Source organism: Lichenostomus cassidix, chromosome 9, assembly GCF_008360975.1.
Source record: "Lichenostomus cassidix isolate B80296 chromosome 9, HeHo_3.0, whole genome shotgun sequence".
NCBI classification, from domain to species: domain Eukaryota; kingdom Metazoa; phylum Chordata; class Aves; order Passeriformes; family Meliphagidae; genus Lichenostomus; species Lichenostomus cassidix.
Genome location: NC_139490.1, coordinates 13,871,367 through 13,896,822, shown reverse-complemented (window position 1 = coordinate 13,896,822; position 25,456 = coordinate 13,871,367). Strand labels below are relative to the sequence as shown.

Sequence of the window (25,456 nt, the reverse complement as noted above, 5' to 3'; positions counted from 1 at the left end):
GGTATCCTGTATTATGGATTTTAGCTCTTCACAATAAAATAACTTCATTAACAGATGGACAGTCCCCACTGAAGGAACATGATGAAGTAAAATATAATTTGAATCAGTTACTTCAGACACAGGACAACTTGTTAGAAGTCCAAGCCAATATCCAAACAATGATATATTGAATTTGGTGCAGTCTTACCAGGTTCATACTTATACAAAATTTGTACAAAAAAGAAGAATAAAGTTCACAAGCCCACAATTTCCATGCCATGAAAATCTGATTAGTAAAATATAAAAAACTGATCATTGAGTGGTATACAGGAAGAAAGAAATTATCCAACCTAAACTGTCCCAGCAGACAAACCTGAAAATCCATGTTAAGCAATGTAACATTTAAATAAACAGATGTGTCAGATGCATGTACAGCTAGTTGAACAAAAAGTAACACATAAAAGCAGCAAAATTCTGTACTGAAGTAAAGATATTATGTGTTTATGGTAAAACTATTGTGTAAAGTTTGAAGACGAAAACAAATTATTTCATTGAGAATCTTAAAATTTCCATCAGAAGCAAAATAATTAGACTTCACACAAGGACATGAGCACTGTCATCCTATTCTTAACCAATATAAAAAACATGCTGCATTAAATCAGGATAAAAATAGATGTTTAAAGATAGATTTTAAAGACCAAAAACCATCCTTAATCTATACTTGAAGATGTGAGGAAAGAGAAAGGAGAACTTGAAAATATTTCTGCAGCTTTTTATACTCAATTTCAGTACTATAACCAGGCAATGTCCAATTCATGATGATAAAGCACATTTGCTAGGATGTTGATTCAGCAAAATACTCTGTAATGTTGTTCAGCTGCTCAAAGGCTGTAATAGTCAGGCAGCAATTAAAAGGAAGAAGAAATTGATGAAAAATGCCAGATTACTAAAGGCAAAAATTCTACAGAGCCAGTATTTCTGTGTTACACCGCAGCAAACATAGTGTTATGTGCATAAAATTCAACACAATTGAAAATTTTATGATTACTTATAAAAATTGTCATCTTGTTGCTTTTTTTCATTTTTGCTTGCACTCTAAGCAAGAATTAGTATTGTACATAAACAATTAGAACTCCAGTTTACTGCAATCTTTTAGTGGTTAAAGAAGGACACTCCCTTCCACTTGTCAGATTAACAGACTAACCTAACTCACCTTTCAGGTGTTATTTTTCCAGAACCACACTACTAATGTCATTTTGCCATTACTAAATGGTACAACATAACAAAGCAGATTTTCAGACTGCAGAAGGTAGACCAGAGGTTGTGCTACACATCCTCAGACAACTGCTAACAGTGTCCCTGCCTCTTGGTCTCTGAGAAGAGTGTGATGGATGGTTGGTTGGCTAGATCTTTTACACAGTTCAGCCATATATCCAGATTCCTTCAGGTATGTTCTACTTTCTGCACAAGGATCGAATTTCAAAGGTGTCTGAGACATTGAACATTTGTCCCCACCTGTGGATATCCTCCAAACATAAAAAAGGTAAAATATTCAGAAATCTCAGGCATACCCACTGCAGCCCTTGCTGGGACACAGGCTGCTGAACTATGGGCATGCAGTCAGTCTGATGCATTGTGAACATAAATACGTGAATTCTGGGTTGTAAAGGTGCAGAACTTAGAATTGTTCTTCCCAGAACATCTTTCAGACCTGCCTGGTTAAAGTGACAAAGATCCCTGTTTTGAAAGTGGCAAGGTGATTTAGTGATCGAGTGAGGGAATGAGTGTTTAGACAATTAAGAAAAAAAAGATACTCTAAACCATTTGGCAGTATTGGCAAGGATTTTGAGATAGCTGCCATTCTGAACCGCTACATATTCTGTGGTTTGAAATAAGAGCTCAGAGTGAAGTGCCCTAGTAAGGCAGAGTCTGTTATCAGGCCTTTCAATAGAGCTGCTGGATTATCTTTCATTCTAAACTGTTTAAATTCTGGGTGGTTGTTTGCTTCTTCATTATGGAGGCCTGGATCTATTCAAGTCTTCTTTCAAATCAATATACTAGATAATTTAACATGTAAGACATCTCTGCAGCTGTAAAGTCTGTGATCACCATGAGGCCTCTTGATGGCTCTGAATATAGTGGGAATACATTATGTCCACTTGTATAAAAGGTCTGTGCATAACTCCAACACACCATTGTTACGGGAGATGTAAAAATCCCCGGATGGAAGCAGCAATAATAGGTAATTGTTGGAATGGCACTTCATAGCACACAGCAAACTGTTGCTGTGCTACAGCCCAGCCCTTTGTAAGAACCTGCTGCACATCAGAGAATGCCATGCAGTGACATTCCACCCATGGCCTGTGCTAGCATCCCAGTCACTGCAATCTTTGATGAATTACACTGTCATATAAAATGAAGTCTTCGCAGGAAAACTACTGTAGTTTATTTTGAAGGCTAGTCAGAAGGTGGCAACTCAAGAAAGACAGGAAACGCAAGCATTATAATGCATTATCAAGCTTATTTTGCATTCCCCTGCACTTTGAAATGGATCATTCACAAATCAGGCTTTTTAAAAGCTACAAGATATATCTGTCATTCTTTCAGAATTAACAATTTTTTATTCAGTTGCTCCCACTGTTTTGCTTTTTCTTTCCAACTCTGCCTCAACCTTTTTTTCACACATTTTAGTCTTCCAAATGGTTGCATTTTTCTTCAGTCTCCTTTTTCTCTTTACCCAAAATTTGTAAATCTGTGAAACCAAGTTACAGACACATTGTATGAAAAGGCAGCCTCCACCTTCCCTTATCTGTCACAAACAACCCCCAGTCTCCAGTGAATGCCAGTGAAACCAGAAAGAGCTACAGAACGAGTTTTCTGATCTGTTTAAAAACAGCAGATTTATTTGCTTATGAATTTGCAACATCAATGCTTTAAGAACACTACATTGCTGTTGAAAGAGTGTATTAAACTATTTAAATGATTTTTTGTACTTTAAAATGTTTTCATCTACTAAAGATTAAAATATTCTTTTCAGGTTCAGATGGATCAAGCTGTTTCCCTATAAATCAGCAAATGAGAAAGCTTGAGAAATAAGCAATGCAGAAAATAAACATTAATTCAGAATATTTGTTTAAATTTGGATTTGTTAGTGATTTAATAACTTACAGAGTAGATATTCTTAGATGAAAAAACACTACCATGTAAAGACCAAGCATGTTTAGCTAGTGAGTCTGGAGTTTATATATATTAAAAAAAAAAATCATCCTTCAGGATCGATTATGATTATTTGAAATATGGCATCAAGCAGTGCATCCCCTAATGAAGACTCGAGTTAAGGGAGACTACAATATATTTATTTATGTGTATACTTATTTTGTAATAAACCCACTGGTTTGTAGACTAGAATTTGCTGACAGGATGATTTGACCCTACCAGCAGCATTAACAAGGCATGTTAAATCAGATCAGTGAAAAAATCGTAGGATGATAAATACTTTAGACTAGACATAGAAATGTTAAAATGCAATACACAGGGATATCAGTACGTGCTAATATAAGAAGACAAATGTATGTCCTATATTCTAGATACTAAGCACTTAAATTTTTGTATAATGCAAATGAAATAACCAGCAATGATGCAGTCTGCTACACTTCTTTCCCAACGACCATATCCATATCCCTCCTGCACTTTCGGGACTGAACAGGTAGTGCGAAGGTTGTCTTTAACTTGTGAGAGCACAGTGTCAGAATAGGTTAAGACTTTCACCTTTTTTGTTTTTCTTAATCTCCGTGACTCTGCTCCGTGTTGGTTTCACAGAATGGTTCTCAGCCTGGGGCAGGGGACAGCAGGGACGGGGACAGCAGGGACAGCACTGCTGAGGGGACAGCCCCTGTCACAGCACGGCACACTGCTCAGCAGGAAGACTGGACGGCTCTCCCCGCGGAGGGGGAATGGGATGAATGTACTTAAAAGGATCAGGTGTAGCGTTGCAGCAATGAAGCGAGACACATGAACTGCCCCTTGACACAACTGGCAAACAGAAAACCTGTCCTGTAGCACCAGCAAGCGCAGCTGGGACGCGGCCACACGGCCGGAGCGCGCGGTACCCGTGAGGGCGGAGCGACCCGCAGCGCTCTGAGGGTGCGGCGGGCGCCAGGGGCGCCAGGGACACGCGGGGTGGTGCAAACCGGTAGGGCAGCACGGTTGACCCGGGCTGGGCTCGGGCAGGGCGGTTTCTGCCAGCAGCAGGCGAGAGCTGCTGCCCCGGGCGGGGCGGGGGCGGACTCGGCGGGCAGACAGGGACACGCACAACATGGCGGCAGGCGCTGCCCCGCGCCCCCTCCCACAGCTCCAGGGTCCGGCGGGGCCGGGGGAGCTGAGGGGGCGGGAAGGACGCTACGCCCCGCCCCCCTCGGGGAGCGTAGGCCCCGCCCCCTAGCCCGCCCCCTCGCGCGCGTGGCGGCCCCGCCCTCCGGCTCCGAGACGGGGCGAAAGGGGGCGGGGCCTCGCGCGACTGCGCCGCGTCACGCGCAGCCAACCGCTGGCCGCCGGCGGCGCTCGCGCATAGCCCCGCCCCCAGGGGGCGTGTCCGGCGGCGGGGGGGAGGAGCCCCCCGGGGCGGGGGGTCGGCGGCGGCGGGAGCGGTGGCGGCGGTGAGCCCGAGCCCCTCCCCGGGGGCGGGTCCGCCCGGGCCCGCGCGCTGCAGGCGCCGCCCCCCCTCCCCTGCCCTCCCCCTCCCCGCCGGCCCCTCAGTAACTTGGCCGCCTTTTATCGGGCGGGCGGCGAGGCGGGGAGTTTATTGGAGCCGGAGCCGCGGCGCGGCCGGGGCGGGCAGCGAGCGCGGCGGAGGGCGGGGGGCCCGGCGCGGCCCGGGACGATGCTGCGGCTGGTGTCGCTGAAGTTGGGGCGGCTGTACCGCTACGTGAAGCTGGCGGTGCTGGGCAGCCTGGCGGCGGCGCTGGTGCTGAACACGCACTCGCTGCTGGCCTCGCTGCAGCGCAACGAGCTGTCGGAGCGGCGCTTCCTGCAGCTCAATAAGTGCCCGGCCTGCTGGGGCACCAGCTGGTGCCGCAAGTTCCTCAACGGGCAGCTGCGGCTGGAGAGCTGGGGCCGCCTGCGCCTGCTGGACTTCTTCAACGTGAAGAACGTGTACTTCGCGCGGTACGGGGAGCCCCGCGAGGGCTCCCGCCGCGTCGTGCTGAAGCGCCTGGGCTCGGCGCAGGAGCTCGCCGACATCGACACCAAGATCTGCCGCCGCGCCACCGGCAGGGGCCGCTGCGACCTGCTGCAGGCGCTGCCCGCCACCGAGTTCGCCAGCCTGAACGGCGACGTGCGGCTGCTCACCCCCGGCGCCGTGGAGGGCTGGTCCGACCTGGTGCACTGCCCCTCGCAGCGCCTGCTCGACCGCCTGGTGCGCCGCTACGCCGAGACCAAGGACTCGGGCAGCTTCCTGCTGCGCAACCTGAAGGACTCGGAGCGCATGCAGCTCCTCATCACTCTCGCCTTCAACCCCGAGCCGCTGGTGCTGCAGGTAAGCACGGCCCGCACTGCCCGGGTGGGTGCTCCCTGCGCTGCCCGGTCCGGCGGGACCCTGGCCGGGATCGCCCTTCTTGCCCCGCGGGCGGTGCCGAGGGTTCCCGGCCGCTGGCCCCAATCCCCGCCGATCGCGGGCTCCGTGCTCTGACTCTGCTGCATAGATACCGGCGGCGCGGGCTGAGCAGAGGGTCTCCGGTCCGTGCCTCCGGGCCGGAGGCGTTTCTTTACTCACTCGGCCTGATCAGCTCTCCTCCTTCCTTGCTCCCCCAAAGACTGCCTGTGTTTTCCCCGTTTGCCATCCTGCTCAGGGTTCTAACTCCGTTCCCCCCGTGCTGCCCGGCTGTGCCGTCGGGTACCGAGCAGGAGCGCGGCGGGGCAGTGCTCGGGGCTGATGCTCTCTGCTGACTCGTGCCTTTGGCACAGCTCGGTGTCAGCGTGTTCCGCAGCTCGTGTATTCCCAGGTAGCTGTGGGTGCCCGTGATTCATTTCTTAGGGTTTAGTTTAAGAGAGAGTGCGTAGAGACTGTGCTGCGATGCTGTTGTGTTTTCCTTGTCAGAAACTGACTCATGTGCTGTGTCATGTTCTTGATATGAACTAAATACAGTTACTGCTGGTAGAAATTAGCAATAGGTATTTGTAACCTGAAAATAGACCGACAAATAAATGAACAGTGTTCTCTTTTCAGCAGTTACGTATTTTTATCTTTAATTAGGGGGCGGGTTACATGCACACCTGAAATTTGGGCTTTAATATGTTATGTAAATTTTTAGGTGAAATATGCGTAGGAAACTTATATTCTGTGGCATAATTCAGTTGCTTCTATTCCATATCTATTTTGATGGGGAGCTTTGCATTTCGGTTCTTAACATTATCAAGGGAACTCCCAAGTGTGCCTTTAGTATGTAGGTTTGGAATCAGAACGGTTTTGTCTAACTGCAGAACTGTCCTTGCCTTTATCCAATGTATAATTAAAATGATGTTTGCAAATACATTTTGAAAACATCGCTTTATGATTACTGTTAACATCTGCTGTTTTTATAGTGAGAGGCCAAGAAATGCTCAAAAAGCAGTGCTGCAGGCTTTACCCTCCAGAAAGTTCACCTACTGACTGACTTCCAGAAAATCAGTTTATGAACTTAATTACAAATACCTTTTTAGGTATTTGTAATACCCTTCAGCTGTTCAGTTTTGTTTTCAAAGTGTGTTTCCAGTTTTCTTCTCAGCAGACTTGAGGGTACAGTAAGTCTCTTCCATTTTGCTGTGAAGTTGCTCCTGAGCACAGAGAAAGGAAACTCCACTTAAGTAAGAAAATCAAAACTTCTTTGCTCTGCTGAGTATATTCGGAAACTCTTTGAGAAGTGATTTGCTTTGGCTGCATTTCATACAACTTACTTCATTGGTTTTGAACAGTGGTTCCAACATCCTGAGCATAACCTCGATGATCAGAAAGAGCTCTGTGTTTCTTCATAGCTCATGGAGGCAATGTATTCTTTACAGACAAAGGGTATGGCACACTTGCAGCATTTACTGTTACAGGCTGCATTATAAGCAATGGGCAGTGGGTTGATTAAGTCTTGATTCTTCTCAGCTTCTTGGTGAACTGTAGATGAGTCCTGAGATTGTTAAGCAAATCTGTTGTAGACAGCAGAAGAGAAGAAAATCTTGGGTGGACTTAAGCATTCTGCTTGACATTTGTCTTACAAAGGTGCAGCTGAGAGCAGAGCAGGTCAAATTGGTGGGAAGTGAGGCAGCCTTTAGCAGTTCAGAGTGTGGCAAAGAATTCTGTTGCCTTTTAACATATCAAAAGCGTTCTGTAGAGTCTTGTAAATTTTGATGTTTAGGCATATCTTGGACAATTTGTAGGGAGCTTCAGGCCAGCTTTGTGTGTTTAAGCACTCCTAGTGGTTCCTGAGAAGAGCTTTAATTGACTTTGGTAGTGGGTACTCGAGGTTTGAATACCTTCCCTCAATTAGGAATGAAATATCTCAAATACATGAATCTGTGTGAGCTCTTCCCACTGTACTTCAGACTCAGTCTCTACCTGAGAAACACGTAAGGAATGGTAAATTCTGTGTTCTGCAGTTCTTGCAACAGTAAGATGTGAGGTACTCTGAGAGGTAATTACTTTCTAGAATTGATAACTGACTACTGAGAACATTATTTGTATTTGTACATAACGTGTAAAATGTTCTATGGTGTAGGTTCTGCAGTATTGATGAAGGCAGGTAGTGCTGTGGGAATGAGACTTGCAGGCTTGTTTTAAACATCAGCTGCTTCCAAGAAAAGAAACCTGCATGATATCATATGAAGAATCAGATTTTAATTTAAAATAAATCAATCAATAAATGGATGTGTTTAACTCATTCTGTCTGTCACCAGAGGGCACAAGGAAAAATATTGCTTGTTTTTTGCCTCAAGCCTTTCATGGAACACTACAGTGACTGTGCACTGTTATTCATAACAGTTTTGGTTTAGAAGTGGAGATAATGTCAAAACTCTTGGTGTACACTGCATTCAAGTTCTGTGTTGCTTAATTTTGTTGTAGCCCAATGTAAAAAGGCACTGAATTCAAAGCTTGATCTTCCATTTATAATAGCAAATTCACTGTAGTCATCTACAAGAGCCAGCGATCTGCGGATTATGAGGCTTTTCATCAGAGATTGGGATTTTAGCTTGAAGCCTATGCTGAGTATGGATTATTCCTGAAGTGGTGTTGCTTATGAACTGCATCTTGTCACAACTGATTTACAGCTTCTGCTGTGGGAATTTTTCAGGTGGGGCTTTATCCTGTACCATGATATTACTGGTCAGGGATTTCTATCAAAAGTATAATACTGCACAGTATAGTATAGGTTACATATTTATTATAATCCTAACTCAGTATTTGTATTTTTTATAACTTTCTTGTTGACTTTCCTTGTTCATTTTTATTTATTGTGTAGGTGTGCACAGGGAGGAACTCAGCTCTTTTTGCCATTTTATGTCATTAAGCAAATGGAACGACAGCTGCAGTATTGTTCATGTACAGTTTACATATTTTTTGAGTATTAAAACACTGATTTTTCTTCTGTAGAATCTTGCTAAACTACCCACTAATTAAATCCTCCCACACTTTTAATCTGAATTCACATTTGAGTGAAAGAACTTACATGGTAAAGGTTTAACTTCTGATCGGTTTGTTTTTTCCTGTCTCCTCCTAATAGTTGTTTTCTGCAATAAAGGTGAATCCTTTTTTAAAATAAGGTCAGATGTGTAATCAAAATGTGACGTCTGAACCAATATTTTATACAGGCATGAACAGCTTATTTGGACAAAAGCAGTTGCTGCTGTTTCAACTCATTCAGTGATAAAGTATTTTAAATGGGAATCTACACATGGCATCCTATTTATAACTGAATATCATGATGGTGTGTATCCAACCCTTGCAAAGATAGGTTGGCCAAAGTTGCCTTGGGAAGAAATAGAATAATTAAAAAAATTAATTTGATTACAGACTGAGTGCAGTGTGACTGTTCGCTCTTTGTGGAATTCATAGAACCACTGTGGATGTAGGCATATTTATCCTTGTCCTGTGACTTTCTCTAAACCACCCTGCTTCTAGTTTGTCTTGTAAAACAGATGTAGTGGAGAAAGTTTTTTTGAAATTTTTTCAGCAGTGATGTCTGCTTAAATAGTGAATGTTATTCATCCACTTAAATAGTGAATGTTATTCAACTTTATCATTATCTTAATTGGTTTTTATCTTCACTTGCAAGTTGGAACATAGACTTACTGTTAATAGAACCAAAACATGTGTGACACCTATTGCTAATTTCTGTAGAGGCCAAGATTGTTGTTCAGTTTTTGACTCTCATAGAAATTCTTCTCTAGACATACATCTTATTTTCCATAGAGCTCCTGCACTGGTCCCTGTCAGGCTGCAGGTTTCCCCTTTGGGGGCACTGTGGCAGTCTCCAAACAGTTTGGGATAACAGTTCTTGAGCTGCTGCTGTCGTAGCTGCTGTGCTGTGAGCCATGGTGTGCAACCACGCAGTGTCCAACACATTTTGCCACTGGCAAAGTTTTAAGTTTTGTACTTAAACATGAGAAAACAGCAATGCCCCAAATCCAGGGTGAGGCAGAGAATTCCTTGTTCTCGGAGTTGGGGAAACTACAACGTGACTCAAGACTACTGAAGTAAGAAATTGTTCTAGATAAGAAAGCTATTTTTCAGTAAAAGTGGTTGTATTTCTCCTAAAATTTTATGCTTACCTGAAAAGACAGTTAGTTTACATCCGTCCTGGCAAACATGGAGGCATAGGAACTATAAATTTTTGTGGCAAAAGTGCACCTAGAGCTGGTCTTGCAACACTCAGTGTTGTCCTTGTGCTGGCTGTGGTGCAGGTTTGCAGTATTGCCAGGTGCCCTATGGAAATGTCAGTGTGTTTACTTCGTTTTTAGAGGTGTGATTTAACCCCAGCTAAGAACTCAGCCCTGCGCAGCTCCCTCACCTCACACTGGGATGGGGGAGAGAACTGGGAGAGTAAAAGTGAGAAAACTTGTGGGTTGAGATGAAGACAGTTTAGTGAGGAAAGCAAAGCCAGGCAAGGGATTCATTCAGCAATTCCCGTGGGCAGGGGACTTGGGAAGACAAATGCTGTCACTCTGGATGTGTGTCCCCCTCCCCACACCTTCTCTTCCCCAGCTTCACATGCTGATCACAGTGCCATATGGAATGGAGTATCCCTTGGCTCAGCTGTCCTGGCTGTCTCCCCTCCCAGCTCTTGTGCCCCCCATTCCCCTGGGTGGTGGGGTGTGGAGCAGAGGGGGCCTTGGCTCTGTGTAATCACTGCTCAGCAATAGCTGAAACATCCCTGAATTATCAATGCCATTTCCAGCACAAATCCATAGCCCCGTACCAGCTACTGTGGACAAAATTTGACCAGCACACAAAGCAGACTTGAAACTTGTACGCATACTTTGCTATTAACAGGAAATGCTTGCATGTAACAGAGATTTTTTTCAAACTATAGAAGGTATCTGTCAGTTAAACCCAGAGTGCATTAATGCAACTTTGTCTCAAGCTGTAGCTTTTAACAGCCTGTTTAAATGAAGATTCTTCAAAGAGTAATGGCGAACATTTGTGGCTTGTATGTAAATTACAAGTCTCAAGGACTTTTATTTCTCTGACTCTAAGAAAAATGCCAGTCTCTATGTGCCAAATAGCAGTACTTCTGCATTTTTAATAGACTATGTAAATCATTGCCCCTCCCTCAGATACGGTTTTAGCTTTTTAAATGCTTAAGCTTAATGACTTTATTCTTCTCACAACTTATGATCATTCTTGTTCCTTGTGGGGAAAAAGCAAAACAAAACAAACCCAACAGCTGTATCTCTGTTCCTAGTATAATTACTCTGCATGAACAGTCTGTCACATAACCTAAAATTCTTCTGGTTTTTCTACATGTCATCATTGGCTTTCTGTTTGGTTTTGTTACGGGAAGAGCAATAGTTGACATCTGGTAAACATATATTAAAACTCTGATGGATCAGTTTGAAACAATTTCTTGCACAGAATTCACTCAAAGTAGCAATTTAGCCAAATGTTCCACAGACTCTTTTTGCTGATCCATACATAAGAAGTAAATGGGCAAATGTTCTTGCTTGGGATTTCTCTTTTCTGGCTTTTTGTACACACTGTTCTAATCATAAGTTATTTTCTGTAGTTCTATTCTAAATACATTGGTAGAATGTAGAGTGGCAGTTCAGTTTTAATACTTGGTACCTTTTAAACTTTATTACTCAAGTTGGTGTTTCTAATCAGTAATTCCAATGCCATAAACCAAGAAGTGGATTTAAGGTGGTTTTCTGCGCTACCTGACATGTCCTTGAGTGGACCTGTGTTATTTAAGCCCTGGCTGATACAGATGCTAAGATTTTAATAGACTGAATTTCCACTGTGAAGTGTTTTAAAAGGAACAAAAAATTGTTCTCTGTTGAATTAATATTGAGTGGCCTCATGTTACAAGAATGTTCCACTGATTTGGTTGTATTGAAAACTGAAGAATCATTTTTCGCAGTGACATATGACTGTACATACTAGACCAGAACTGGCTTGTACTTGTCATGTTAACTGTCATATTTAATTATGTTCCTGAAACTATCAAAACTATTTTCATCCTCCTTTCTGGCGGAAGTTCCCTAGTGTGAAAACATGTGGGGTAAATGATAAAGGATATTTTAAAATAGCCTAGAAATTTTTGAAGTTTCTGTGGGGTATATATTATGATGAATGGCTCTCTGAATTTAAAGGCTGCTGGGAAGTCACTATACAGACTTAAATAGAAATTCTCACTCTTGCAGTTTTCAGTAGCAGAAAAACATTTGTTACCCCCACATTTGAAACCTTGTGATACCGAGGTTGTTCTGGTATGTCAGATGTATAGGGAAAGTTGTGTTTTACTTCCCTGAATTAAGTAACTAAGGCTTTGTTTTAGTCTCTAATTTTGCAAAGTCACTGAAAATAAGGCCACCTCTGCTAGGACTCCTTTATGGTGATATATTCCAGGCTCATAACTGATGAGAGGTAAATACACAGTGATTATTTTCATCTGTTGCAAATTTAGTCTGAACAAACTACAAAGTAACTTGAACAGGTGACAACCAATAATGACGTTAAATTTGCTTTACTATGGTTCTTGAGTTTAATCATTGTTCATTAATTTATATGGAAAAGAGGCATACCTGTGCTGATATTGTGAAATACAATTTCTACAGTTGAAGTGTTCAACTCAATTGAGTATTTAGAGTTTTGTGTATTTTTGTCCTATAGTGTGCCAATTAAGCCAGGTATGTACCTCTTGTTGGCATGAATTGTATGTAGTAACTGGTTGAAATGTAATCAAACTGAACAAAAGTCAAATAAATGAAAGAAACGTGGTTTCAATGGGAACACAAATATTTGGAGTACTCGATGAAACCCACTCTTCCCTCTGTGCATGTAGGCTATATATGTATATAACCTCTGTGGGAGTTCTAGGTAAACGTCAAATAGTGTGGCATATAGTTGAGAATTAAATGGTGTTCATTTAACCACTTGAATACATATCTTCCAGAAGGCAGATCAGTTCCTGACAAAAGGAGGCATCTGTGTTTAGACAGTGCTTTTTAACCTCCTTTGATCCAAGGAGCATCATTGTAAAATCTGCTCTCCAGCTCTTCATGGTTCCAGAGCTTTACTTATTTGCCTTGGTGACTAATACAAGTGCTACTTTTGTTTACACTGCAGAATCAACAGTACTCTGAGAGAGAACTAATTTTCCTTTTGAGGAAGAACACGTTATTTAAATTCTACTTGCCATGCCCCTTTGTGTCTGGGCAGACATAGTTTAGCAGGATGATTTCAGTGAAAATGTCTGAGAAAAGTAATTGTGCCATGAAATTCTTCAGGGTCCTATGGAGATAAGTCTCCACTCGGTGTGTATTTTTTAAAACATCATCACATGTAAGATGTAGTTTGGGCAGGTTTTGTCTGGGGTGTTTTTTCTGAGCTGGAGCTCACTTTATGCAAACACTGGAGGTGCCATATAGAACACCTTCTGGAATGGTTTTGGAATTGAAAAGCATGGTTTTTGATGGTACAGTGGAACAAAAATGTCAGTTGTTACTTAAACTCCTTTGGCTTTTTGGTCTTGATTATAAGAATGAATGATATGCTTCATTATGGTAAACTAATATTCTTTTAAGTGCTTAATTCAAAGGGGATTTGTGTTATTGCAGAATACAGTAGGCCTTATCAGCGTCAAGCTGGTGAGTCTTCCCTGCCTGATCTAATTCACAGCTCTGAACAAAAACCACTGGCAGATTTGTGTATCTTCTCAGGTTTAGACAGATGGAAGTGAGGAAGACAAATGCACTGATAGTGTGTTTTGTGCTTCAGTGAAGTGATAAATTTGCTCTGTTAATTCTTAATATTTATTCTGAGACTACAGTGTATTTTTTTAAAGGCATAAATGCAGTATTATTCTTTCAGGAACAGCATGCCCATTGTCCCTTTGACAGGGTTTGTTTAGGTTTCTAAGCCTTGCTTAGAGAGCTAGGTTGGAGCTACACTAATTAGAGCAAGCAAAGTATGTTGTGGGGATGTGTCACTGGGAATGGAGGTAGCAGAAGTTTTTGGCATCTTTACTATTTTCCATCTTTCCCTTAGAAGATTATACGTATTTCTCTGAAAACTGAACAACAACAACAGTAATGAGGTGAAGTTTTGTGGTTTTTCATATGCATTATTTTATTTTAAAATACCTAGAAAAGTTTTATTGTCTGTGGTTTCCATGGCATTTATGTGTATGTTCACACATAAAATGTGAGTGGGTGCATCAGAATCAGATTCTTTTGTCAAGTAGCTGTTTCAGGTTTTGAACAAGAGCTTAGTTTTTACCTTAATTGTCAAATGCCCATTTTTAAGTCTGCAAATAGCATATTCAAGTAGAAAATTATCTAATTAAATATTTAGACTACTAATGATTTGAGAACTAAAATAAAACCTGGTTCTTGTTTCTAAATACAACTTGTTTGAGGAAAACATATTTATTAATCATACAAATTTGTGTTCATTTCTTACTGGCTTTCAAAATTTTAATATATGAACAAAAAATCCTTGTGTTCACTTAGCTGTGTTCACTTTCCTCTTAGAAAACAGCTTTCAAACTAGAATAGTACAAAAGCTTACAAATCGCTGCTTGCAAAGACAAGAGAGCTGCACTTCAATTAATATTCTTGTCAAATTCACCAAGTGAATATAAAAACTGCTGAATGAGGCACTTGTACATATTTTTATTCCCTTCTTCGGCTACTGACTTGGGTAATGAAGTGTAGATGTGGTTGTTACATGCCAGTTGGAAGGGAGCCAAACAGAGCTGTTGTTTGTACATGTGCAGATGTTGGCAGGATTCCCTGCACTCCTGTTGTCAGGAGATCTTTTTATTGCCACACTGTTATAAATATATCTGTTACAGCAAGGCATGCAGATACTCTGCTGGTAACATGAAGGTGTACACTTCTGAATAAACTAGACTGCTTCTAGAATTTGTTGTCTGAAATGAAATTCAGTGTACACAGTGCAGGAAGCATAATAGATGTGTGTAGAAGATCAGTGACTAACGCTGTACTTTGAAAATCAGTTTAATCCATAATATAACATAAATCCCTGCTGCTGCTGGAAAGGAGAAGTCCTCCTCGCTCCTTCCCTCTTCTGCACCCTGCTGCTGATGACTTCTCTCTTCCTCTCTCCAGTGCAGTCCTAGCATGAGGTGGTGATGTGATGTGGATCAGGCTCTGATCCAAGGGAGCACCAGCCTGGCAAACCAGCTGCCTTGCTTGCCTGATGATGTGCAGGACATTGAAATGAGTGTGCCTGGTGTGCTGGGAGGGAGGGAGGGAGGGAGGGACACCTTCTGCCTCCAATGCTAGCGCATCCTTCACCAGGTTCAACTGTTTGTGGCTGAATTTGAGTTTGAAAAGGGAGGCCAAGTCATAAGCAGGGCAGGATTGGAATATAGGAAAGGAGAAGGGTGGCAAAGAAGAGGAGTGGGGTGGTCCAAAGTAATATTTAAATAAAAATATTCAGGCAGCATTGAATTGAGTGCTGGTAAAGTGCAGCAATATGAAAATGTCATGCATAGTTGGTGAAATTAGTTTAAGCCTGTGTTTATCAGGAAATGTAATCAGGTAAATTTTCTCCAATTTAAAATATAAAGAGGAGTTTATGTGATGTGGACAAAATAACTAATTCCATTTGATGGACAACAGCCATTTACTTGTTGTTTTGTTTTGGTCCAGGACTGAATACAGTCACAATAAATGTGCATGAAATACCCCTTTGTTGACATTTATTGATGCCACAGCCTTGCTTTTGTAACATTCTGTTTAGAATAAGTAAGGAACACTGAATAAGCTCGCTCTTGAGTTGTTGGAAAGTTATTTTGTTAATCAGAAAACAAGCAGAAAAAAACTTCAAAACCCTCTTAACTGTGGAATGTGACACTTGACTTGACCAGAACTGGTGGATATTTGGCTGTAGCTACTACCTTCATTAATTACCCTGAATCCTGCAGGTAAATAAGCCTGGAGGTTGGATAATATCTTCCCTATTGCATAGTAGATTTAGTTAGTGAAAAATACTTAGTTCTGCTGTGTTATGTGGTATCACAGCTTGAAAATACCATACTGGTTTCAAGCCTGTCAAATTAGTTCTGTATTATCCTCAGGATTTATCACAACCTGTTTTGCTTATGTGAGTAGCTCACGTGATAAAAGTTCAGACATGCAGACATGTGAAAAACTGTGAACCTATTCTGGTATTAATATGGCTTTGATGTCCTTTTGCACAACCAAGAAAGGTGGTTCTTTGCAATGGTAAACCCAGAAATTGTCTTCTACTCTTTGCCACCTTAGAGAGCAGCTTCATGGCTTTTGCCATGAAAATCATAATTACTCAATATAATCAACATAGTTTGCCATTTTTATTTCTTCATATGTATTATATAGACAAGGTTTGTTATGTTAGGCACCTCTTCCCTGTCTGGTCTTGTAGTTTAGGTGTGTTCTGCGTGTTTCCTTCTAGTCTCTTTCCCCAGTTTACCATAGATGTTTTCTGCCATTGCGGATTCCAGCAGGTATAAAGCTTTCCTTCATCCTGAAACCCACCATGCTGTTCATCCAGCTGTGGTAAAACATTTGCTACATCATTGCTGCAGAATTATCATGAGTTGTGTCTGGTGACATGATAGCAAGGTACTGCATGAGGAGGGAGCATGGGCACATGATGGTATTTCCTAATAGTTGTTTTGTAATTGCTTGTAGTGTGTCATTAATATTCAGTCTTTTATGTTAACCTCCGAGAAAGGTACTCTTGGAGACAGATTTTAGTGTGAATAAAAATGTTATGTGGCTGTGTGTCGCTGTTGAGCTGCTAGCAGAGAGAAGAATCCAGTTCTCAGTGGCAAGAAGGAAAGACCTTTATTGTTTTGATTTCATCATATATATACAGTTTTCAAAGGTCACCCAGATTGGTCAGTCAGAAACCTCCCCCTAGGCCTGATTGGCCAGGCCTGCACCATCCAAGTCTTGGGACACTGTTTTTAATAACATCCAAACTTTATCTTTATTTATAAAACACAAAAGGAATTCTCATGGGAAAGACCTGTGCTAGCCACAGCTGTGTGTAATAAACAGTATATATGTAGCAGTTAATCAAGAGATAGACTGTTAAGGTACACTAGAAGAATTAGAAACCTCAAAGGAATCCCATCAACTGGGAAAAGTGGAAGGAGTGGTGGTAGAGAGAAGGTGGTGCCACTTTGTAAAGCTTTTTTTCTTTAGGTTATTAAAAGAACTGGTTTTAATTAAAAGATAAAAAGCAAAAATATCTTGATGGGAAATATACTTGCATTACTACAACACGTGTAATAAAACACCAAGAGAAAAAGATGGTGGAACTGTGTATGCGAATATATGGGAGTGTGTGTGTGTATATATGGAAAGCTAGATATGGGTTATATATTCTTTCAGGTCATCCAACTTCTTCCCTTTGCTATCCAGCAAAGCCTCTTGCTCACATAAATTCATTTCGTATTGTTTTTCCTTTCCCTTCAAAACTTTGAAATACATGGCTTACAGTGTTGATGGGTATTTACAGCTTTCTCTTCTAAGTTTTATTGGAAAGCCTTTTAAGATCTAAGCTGTTTTGTATTAATTCAAATTTTAAACATTTTTAATATACAGAGTTTTCCATCTGACGAGGGCTGGCCGTTCGCAAAGTACTTGGGAGCATGCGGAAGAATGGTGGCTGTCAACTATGTGGGAGAAGAGCTGTGGAGTTACTTTAATGCACCGTGGGAGAAACGAGTGGATCTGGCCTGGCAATTAATGGAAATAGCTGAGCAGCTGACAAATAATGACTTTGAATTTGCACTCTACCTCCTTGATGTCAGCTTTGACAACTTTGCAGTGGGACCAAGAGATGGGAAAGTTATCATTGTAGATGCAGAAAACGTTCTGGTAGCAGACAAAAGGTTGATCAGACAGAGTAAGTGTCTTCTTTCTCTCTCTCCCCTCACCCCATGTGTCTCACTTCTTTGTCTGCAATATTTAAACTATGTGTGGTTGCTAAATACATATTTTGTTGGCTTTACAGCCAGACTACTAATTAACAAACTTATTAGCCTTCTGCATTTAGACTACCAATTAGCTGGACCAGTTTGTCGATTTCATGAAGTGTTGAGCATACCTGGACTATTTTAGGTGCTGTAAACCTGTGTTAAAGAAGAGGTGGGCTGGGAAGAGAGGGTGTGGGTGTTGGGTGTGTTTGTAGAGGGGGATGGACAGATAGACGGATAAGCTGTCTGGCTGTCTTGTCTACCTTAGCTAAGACAGAGAGGTTCCTTTTGTCTTTTCCAGGCACCTATGTAACAATGGAAGTCTTGGAATTCTACTTTCTGAGAATGACAAAACAGTGCTAGTGCCTGCTTTGCCTTAGTCCCATAGCCTGACTTTGGTTCAGTGTTTCCATTTGGTTCTCTGTAATAATGGAACTGACGGAATGGGTAATTCTAGTGCTGTTTCCAAATTCATTTTCTTTCTGTCAGCTGTAAAAGCTCAAAGCAGTGGCAGCAGGAGAGGTGTTTCACAAAGTGGCATCACATAGGTTTATATTCTTTTTGAGCTTATAAGGAAAGCTTACAGAGCTAAGGGCTGGAGACATTGAACATGAAACCCTTGATTCTGCAGTTTACGGCAACAGACCAAGTGATTCCAGGTTGCTTTGGGTGAATGGATTTTTTTAAGCTTTGCACATAGGCTTCCTATGTTGTGCTCCAGAATTAACTTTTAGACTGAGCTTTTCTACCCACACCCTTTTCTACAAGGAAGTGGTGTCTGTTTGGGTTTTTTAATAGATTTGTTATACATTCTCAAGCAGCTTAGGTTAAAACTATATGAGTCTACCAAAAAAACTTTTTAATGTATTGGATATCCAGTACATTTATTTTAGAACTCCTTCCATTCCTTTCTGTTCTGTTCCTTTCCTTCTCTTCCTTAAAATATTATTATTGAAGGCTTTCATTTTTGGAGCATGCCTGAGTTGTTCAGGTAGAAAAATGTCCAGATGAGCTCTGAAAATGTTGATATATATGTGGAATAGGAGTGGTAGCTCCTTGCAGAAGCTGAATGCTGGAAGTGTCACACATCTCTTGTCCCAAGCACAATTTTGGTGTGTGATTTGTCATCTAACAATCAAGAACATAGACAACAAATGAGGACATGAGAAAGTTCTTAGTCTTTGTATAAACTCGATATTTAATACTGATTTAATGAATATTTTGGAAAATTCCATTAAACAATCTCTGTCTAGGGAGATCAATATGCCTATTTAGATATTTTAATATGTAACTTCTGTCCAGTTGCTCTGTACAGTAATACTGAATTGTACTCTGTGTGTGATACCATATTTGAGTTTGCTGAAGCCCTTTTGTCCTGTTCTCCCTTGCTGGCTTTTTTTTCCCATTGAATTTGCTGTTAATTCTACAGATCTTACATCATATTTTTGTTGTTTTAGCAGTCATGCTTCAGTACACTTTTCCTTCTAAACTGACTCTCAGTGTGCCATGAATGAGCACACCAATAGTCAGCACAGAGACTAGCCAAGCACAGATGAATTTTTCTTTGTACCTCACACTGCTAGAGAGATCTGCAAAACTATGGAGCTCCATGATAAGAACCTCTTCTCAAAGCTGGCAGTAGCCTTAAGATGAAAGTTTTCTAGCAAAAGGTAGTAAGAACTCAGGAGATCTCACACTTACTAACCTTTTAAGTATTACTACTTTACTACTGCATAAGGTATTTTACTTAAATCAGATTTGAAGTTAAAAAGGCTATGACAAGGAGAAGGGTTTATACATGTACATGTATGTAAATGCCATTTGCTTTGGTGAATTTTACTTTCTTCAAAGATTAGAAGTAACACATCTGCTCTTTTAGATCCTTTCTGGTTACTGCCATGTCGAAAATAAGATAGAAGATAAAGTTTCAGAAGTTCTTGGCAATACTTTGCAGTGTTGTTTTAGTCTTTGGTAGACCACTTGGCAGCAGTAGTTTCCAGGGCAACTGGAGAAACCAAATCTATGTTGCTAAAATAAATCATGTTTGTTTTTTTTCTCTCAACTTTGGCTGTGGATGGTTCTCTGTACTTGCTCATGCTAGCTTTTCCCTCTGGGTATGTGTGAATGTAGATTTCATGTTTACTCTGCTGCTTTTTTTGCTTCCCTCTCTTTGCTATCTATTTTGCCCTCTTTCTTTCTTTCCCTTATTTTTCCTTTTGCCAGGACCATTTCAGCAGAAGGATGTATCAGACTGTCAGATGCAGTTTTAGGCTAGAACATTTCAGCATTTATCTAAACAAAATTGGTTTGTAGTTTAAATATTACCAGTTTGCTGTGTATTGAGCTTCTGATTGTATTCAGACACACATATGCTCTTTCCTCCCCTCTCTCATTTTTTTCACTGTCTGCTCCTATTTCACAGACAAACCTGAAAACTGGGACGTGTGGTATGAAAGCAAGTTTGATGACTGTGACAAAGAAGCTTGTCTGTCCTTCTCTAAAGAGATTCTTTGTGCTCGTGTCACTGTGGACCACAACTATTACGCCATTTGTCAGAACCTTTTATCCAGACACGCCACGTGGCGTGGCACTTCAGGGGGGCTCCTGCACGACCCCCCAGCTGAGATTGCCAAAGAGGGGCGCCTGGAGGCCCTGCTGGATGAGTGTGCCAACCCAAAGAAGAGATACGGTCGGTTCCAAGCCGCCAAGGAACTCCGGGAATACCTTGCACAGCTGAGCAACAACGTGAGGTAGTCCACAGTGAAGTTGTTTGCAACACTGGCTAAAACACTATTGCAAAGACACATAGAAAAAAAGAAGTTTTGGACTTGTGTGTTAAAGAGAGAATAAAAAACCCCTAGTTTATCAGTTTTCTAAATACTGTAAAAATAGAATTTTATGGTGTTATAATGTTCCTTTGCAAACAAACAAGGTACTTACTGAATTAAAACTTGAGCTACTATTGACTGTCCTCCCTGACTGTTTGAAAGGGAGTAGGTCACAAAAGACTGTGATAGCTTAATTGACAGCTTGTGTGTCAAAGGGTACTTTACATAAAACTGCATTAGTGTCACAGTTTTGTGAAACTGATGTTCTTACTTGGAAAGTCAAGTTAGACTGGTGGCCTGTTTTAAAGGCCTTTTTCCTGACATCATTGTCTCATTTTTGTGTTTGTTTAAACACCTTGAAGTGGCATTTACATCCAGGTAAATCTAGCTGTCTGCGTTGTTTCAAACTGAACAGGCTTTTATGTTAATGCTGTGCAGAACATTCCTACTGTGAGTGCAGGATTCCCAAGTTTACTGTCTAATTTTAGGGGGTTTTACACTGTATTTTACTATGCTTAGACATTGTGGTTTGTTTTTTTTAGGATCGTCATAAATCTCACTTGAACTAACATTAATTTAATGTCTTCTGTGGTTCTGCCATTGGAAAGATCACTTAATGTAACTATTGTACAAAACTTACCCTTCATGAGAGGTGCAATAGCACCTCATACACATGGCTGTTCAACAGGAAATCATGGTATGAGCAAATTCTTAACAGAGATAATTTGAAAATTGGAATTACACTACAATAAAAAGGTCTGTATTAATTTAAATTGGGGATAGAAGATTAACTGAAAATAAAAATTCACTAGTCTGGTGTAGTTAAGCATAGGCCAAAGAAAATGGTTTTGTTTTGAACATATAGTAAACAAAAAATGCTATACTGTAGTGAAGCTAATAATTTTCAGAATTCAGATTTTGGTGGTCCTTGGTTACTTTCTGAAGAGAGTCTAAAACTGTGTACTTATGCTAAAGAAAATGCTAATTTGTATAATCATGTCAAGCAAGTTAGCAGTTTGTTTTACATCCTTCCCAGCTCTCTCAAATGGAATTTACTGAATATTCATCTTTTGGTTTACTGGTAAGCTGTACTCACTCTAGGTACCTTTTCTTGAACTAAGTTTGACTGTTCCCAGTGCAGTTAAAATTGACTTGTTGAGGTTTGTGTAAATATGGAGTTGTTCTCATAAATTACAGTTTTTGTAAAAGCCTCAGTTACTGCTACAAGAACTCACTTGAAAGCTTGCTCCTCAGTTCTTGGTTTTGTTTTGGTTTTTTTTTTTACAACTACTATGCTTCATTTTCCTGAAGTCTTACTCGTACAAAGATACTCTTAGGAAATGTATGCATATTACTTCTTGTAACAGTAATGAAGGAAACTAGTATTTCTTAAATACGTGTATAAAACACTATTTTGTACAAGCTAAACATAATTCTGAGCAAGGTAATGTGTGCCACTTCCAAGAGCAGAGCTGGTCTGTCTCCTGCACTGCATCAAAAGCCTGATGGAAACTTGCAAGTGCAAGTGAGGAAAATATCAAACTCACTGACTTGCCCTTCTTTCTCAAAGCTCAGAGTGGAGCCACAGAGAGATGCAGAGTTGCTCTCTGATTTCCTAGGTCACTATGTTTTGAGGACATGGTTTAGTGGGGAACATGGTGGTGCTGGGTTGCTGGTTGGACTTGATGATCTTAAAGGTCTTTTCCAACTTTAATGGTTCTATGATTAAGGATATTTTAGAATTGAAAGTTCTCACTCTTAAATCATCATTGCCTCTGTAGTCTTAATTTGTTCCCAATCTCTTGTCTTTTTTTCTAAAGTTAGAATGCCCAGTGCAGCTTTTCATTTTAATTTCTCCTCTCATTTGAACAGTTTTATGTGCTTGTTCTGGCACATAAAAGCTGTTGGAGAAGCCTCATGTTATTTTTCTTCAAAAATCCACTTATTTGAAGAAAATAGACTAACCCTCAGACTAGGTACTACCACCCTACCATAAAAGCCTTGACTTACCACTACAGTTACTATGTTTGTAATTCTACCACATTTCCCAAAGAGCGAGTGGAGTATGATTGTTAAAGTTGTGAAAGAAACAAACACTGCCAGTTTTGGTTACTACTTGAGACAGTTCTGTAACTGTCAGAATGTTCTGTTAGATTTTGTTTGGGGTTTAGTCCCTCCAGTAACAAGTTACTAAAGCTGATTGTAAAAGGATCTTGGAATTTAAAACAAACCCCAAAAAACCCCACTACAACAAAAACACTACAGGGAAAACCATTGTGGAGAGCAATAAATCTTGTTCCATTTGCACCTGTCAGATATTTATTGTACAATAACAATTTATATTTTTAGTCATTGCCCATTATTATTGATGAACATGGTGAAATATTTTTGAATGAGGTGTTTGGGGTTTGTATGTGCATTAAAATTGTCCTTTTGTACTGTAAGTTACTGTTTGTTTGGAATATTTTATCAAAACTGTCTCCCTGTGCCTTTATATTTCAAGAAAGTTGTTTCTGCAACTTCTAATGATATTAATAAAGAATACTTTAAGAACCTCATCTCAGATACTTATTTTCAGCTCAGTAAGTCTCTTAGGATCAATTCCAGTGGAATTTACTGAATATTCATCTTTTGGTTTACCAGTAAGTTGGACTCACTCTGGGTACCTTTTCTTGAACTAAGTTTAACTATTCCCAGTGCAATTAAAATTGACTTGTTGAGGTTGTGTAAATTTGGTAGTCTCACATATTAAGAAAATGGTTTGCTGTTACAAATTAATTTTCATTTTCCCTGTGAGAAGGGCCTGCCTCCATTGGGAGAGGGCATGGAAAAGTAATGACCGGAATTCTGAGGAAAAGAAATTGGGGGAATATTGCTGGGGAATTGAATGAAGGGAAACATGCTGACTGCAGTGCCTCACAGTAGCAAATTGGTTTACCAATAATGGGCCTAATTATTTCACTTCTTGTAAAATATCAGGAGCAGTGCTCATTGTTTATTTCGACACACTCATTTGAGAAACCCTTTGTTGAGATGGTTGAGCATAGCATACTCATGCTTGCTTTCCTAAGGGCAAATTTAGAGCTCTGGCAAAAAGCAGATGTAGTTGTCAACAACTTTTAAGAGTTGCTCTCTTTATCAACAGCCAGCACACTTAGTGAGGAGTGGAGTTTGTACAGTGAGTGAACACAGTTACAGGAATATGGCAAAGCATACTCTGGGTTTTAGTCTTGAAATTCACATCCTACTTTTTATTCAGTTCCAATATGAATCAATACACTTTTAAACATATCTCACTTAATTTGCTCACTGTTTTATTAAATCAAAATATGTAAACACCTGGTAGCTCTCAGTTTGTTGTAGAGGAAGGTGAGACTTGACAATGGTTAGGAAAACACATTTCTTTGTCAGACCAAGTTCTTGCATTCTTTGACTTGTATGTTCTTGGTTGTGTTTATTTTTGTTGTTGGTGATGTTTTGTTTAAAAACTTCCTAGTTTACAAAGGATGAGAACTTGACAGAGAAGATAAAACCAGTTTTATAGCTATCCCTTCAGCTGTTTGCCTTCCTGTCCTTCTCAGCTGTACATACTTCTGCAGTTCTCCTCAGTCTCTCTTGTAGATACTGTCAGCAGTCCATTACAATGGTTTCCTAATTATTTTTCTACTTACATTTCCTCAAAGGTGTTATACCAAATGTCATATTAGTGTTATTGTTAACATCTTCCTAGAAGAGGTGGTATTTTGTCTCTGCCAAACAGTAAAATTATGTATACATATGTTATTAAATTATGTTTGCTTTGATCTTTATATATCCTGTTTATTTTCAGCATAATTCAGCCTATTATAGTATAAATAGACTGGATTTGCTTTCTGCTAACATTGTCTTTTTTTCTAAATAGTTAATTGGCAATTGAAATAGAAGTATTAGTATCAGTATTAGTATCATTCCGTGTTCCATTCAGGAAGGAGGGGTTTGGGTCAGAAGCTGGCTGGTGGAAGTGTGGTGGTGTTCACTGTTTGAAGCCTGCAAACCCTGTGGAAATACAGCCCTGTCCTGACTGTTCCATGGCACATACCTGCTATGATGTGCACCTGCCCCAGGACCAAATATGTTACCAGAAATGGTTTTTACCACTTTTGTAGAAATTCTTTGCTTGTGGACACAGCTGTCTGAATTGATAAAGGTTTGTCATGTCATAACTGCATCATCCAGGTGCTTGACTGGCCAATGCAGGAGGAAGGAGACACCAGCTGGGGAGGTCTCAGTGCCCTGAGCAGAGCCTCTGTCCCTGGCACTGCTCTCTGCTCCTTCGGGCTGCTGGTTGCCCTGCTGAGCCCTCAGTGCAGGGCAGCAGCTCTGCAGCCAAAGCCCTGCATGTTCAGCGTGCATGTGAGAGCTGCCTCAGCCTCAACTGCGCCTTGTCTCCTGCACTGCTCAGCTGCTGTGTTTCTGCTCAATTAGCAGCAAGAGTTTGTATCTCAGGGCTTGGAAAACATTTGGTGTGCATGTGGGTAAGAGCTGCTGGCAAGGAACCTCATTCATGTGCATCAACACTGCTCTGCAACCCAACCAACACCTGGAAGCATGAATAGGATTGAGAGATTCATTTCTGCTTTACTCCTCCCAAGCAGGGTTAATGTAAATCCAGACTCTGACAGCTACATGTGTTCTTCACTAGGCAGAATGAGGACCCTGCATTTTGACTGAGCTTCCTCAGAGTTAAGTTTATATATTATTTATTAGTTTTTGCTAATGTCATATTCAAATTTTATCTGTATCTACATGTATATACCAAATATGTGTATTTAGCATAAGCTGCTATTGCAGAATTCAGATTGGACTTCAGGTTCTCAACTAATGATGTTTTACTCAGTTGAAGTGTTTTAATTATGGGAAGTCTGATAACCTAATTTCTTGCCTTCCTGTCTTTACCTATTTGACTTTATTCATCAGATCTGATGTCTTAACCTA

At 40.8% G+C, this 25,456-nt stretch overlaps 1 protein-coding gene across 1 annotated transcript; it reads left to right on the top strand.

Annotated features, from left to right (window-relative positions):
* Positions 1-4,609: 4,609 nt before the first annotated feature.
* Positions 4,610-23,040, top strand: DIPK2A (divergent protein kinase domain 2A). The gene is made up of 3 exons (XM_085069496.1): positions 4,610-5,512; positions 17,281-17,584; positions 20,077-23,040. The coding sequence occupies exons 1-3, from the start codon at positions 4,859-4,861 to the stop codon at positions 20,406-20,408; spliced, it is 1,290 nt and encodes a 429-aa protein (XP_084925622.1). The 5' UTR covers positions 4,610-4,858; the 3' UTR covers positions 20,409-23,040.
* Positions 23,041-25,456: the final 2,416 nt, after the last annotated feature.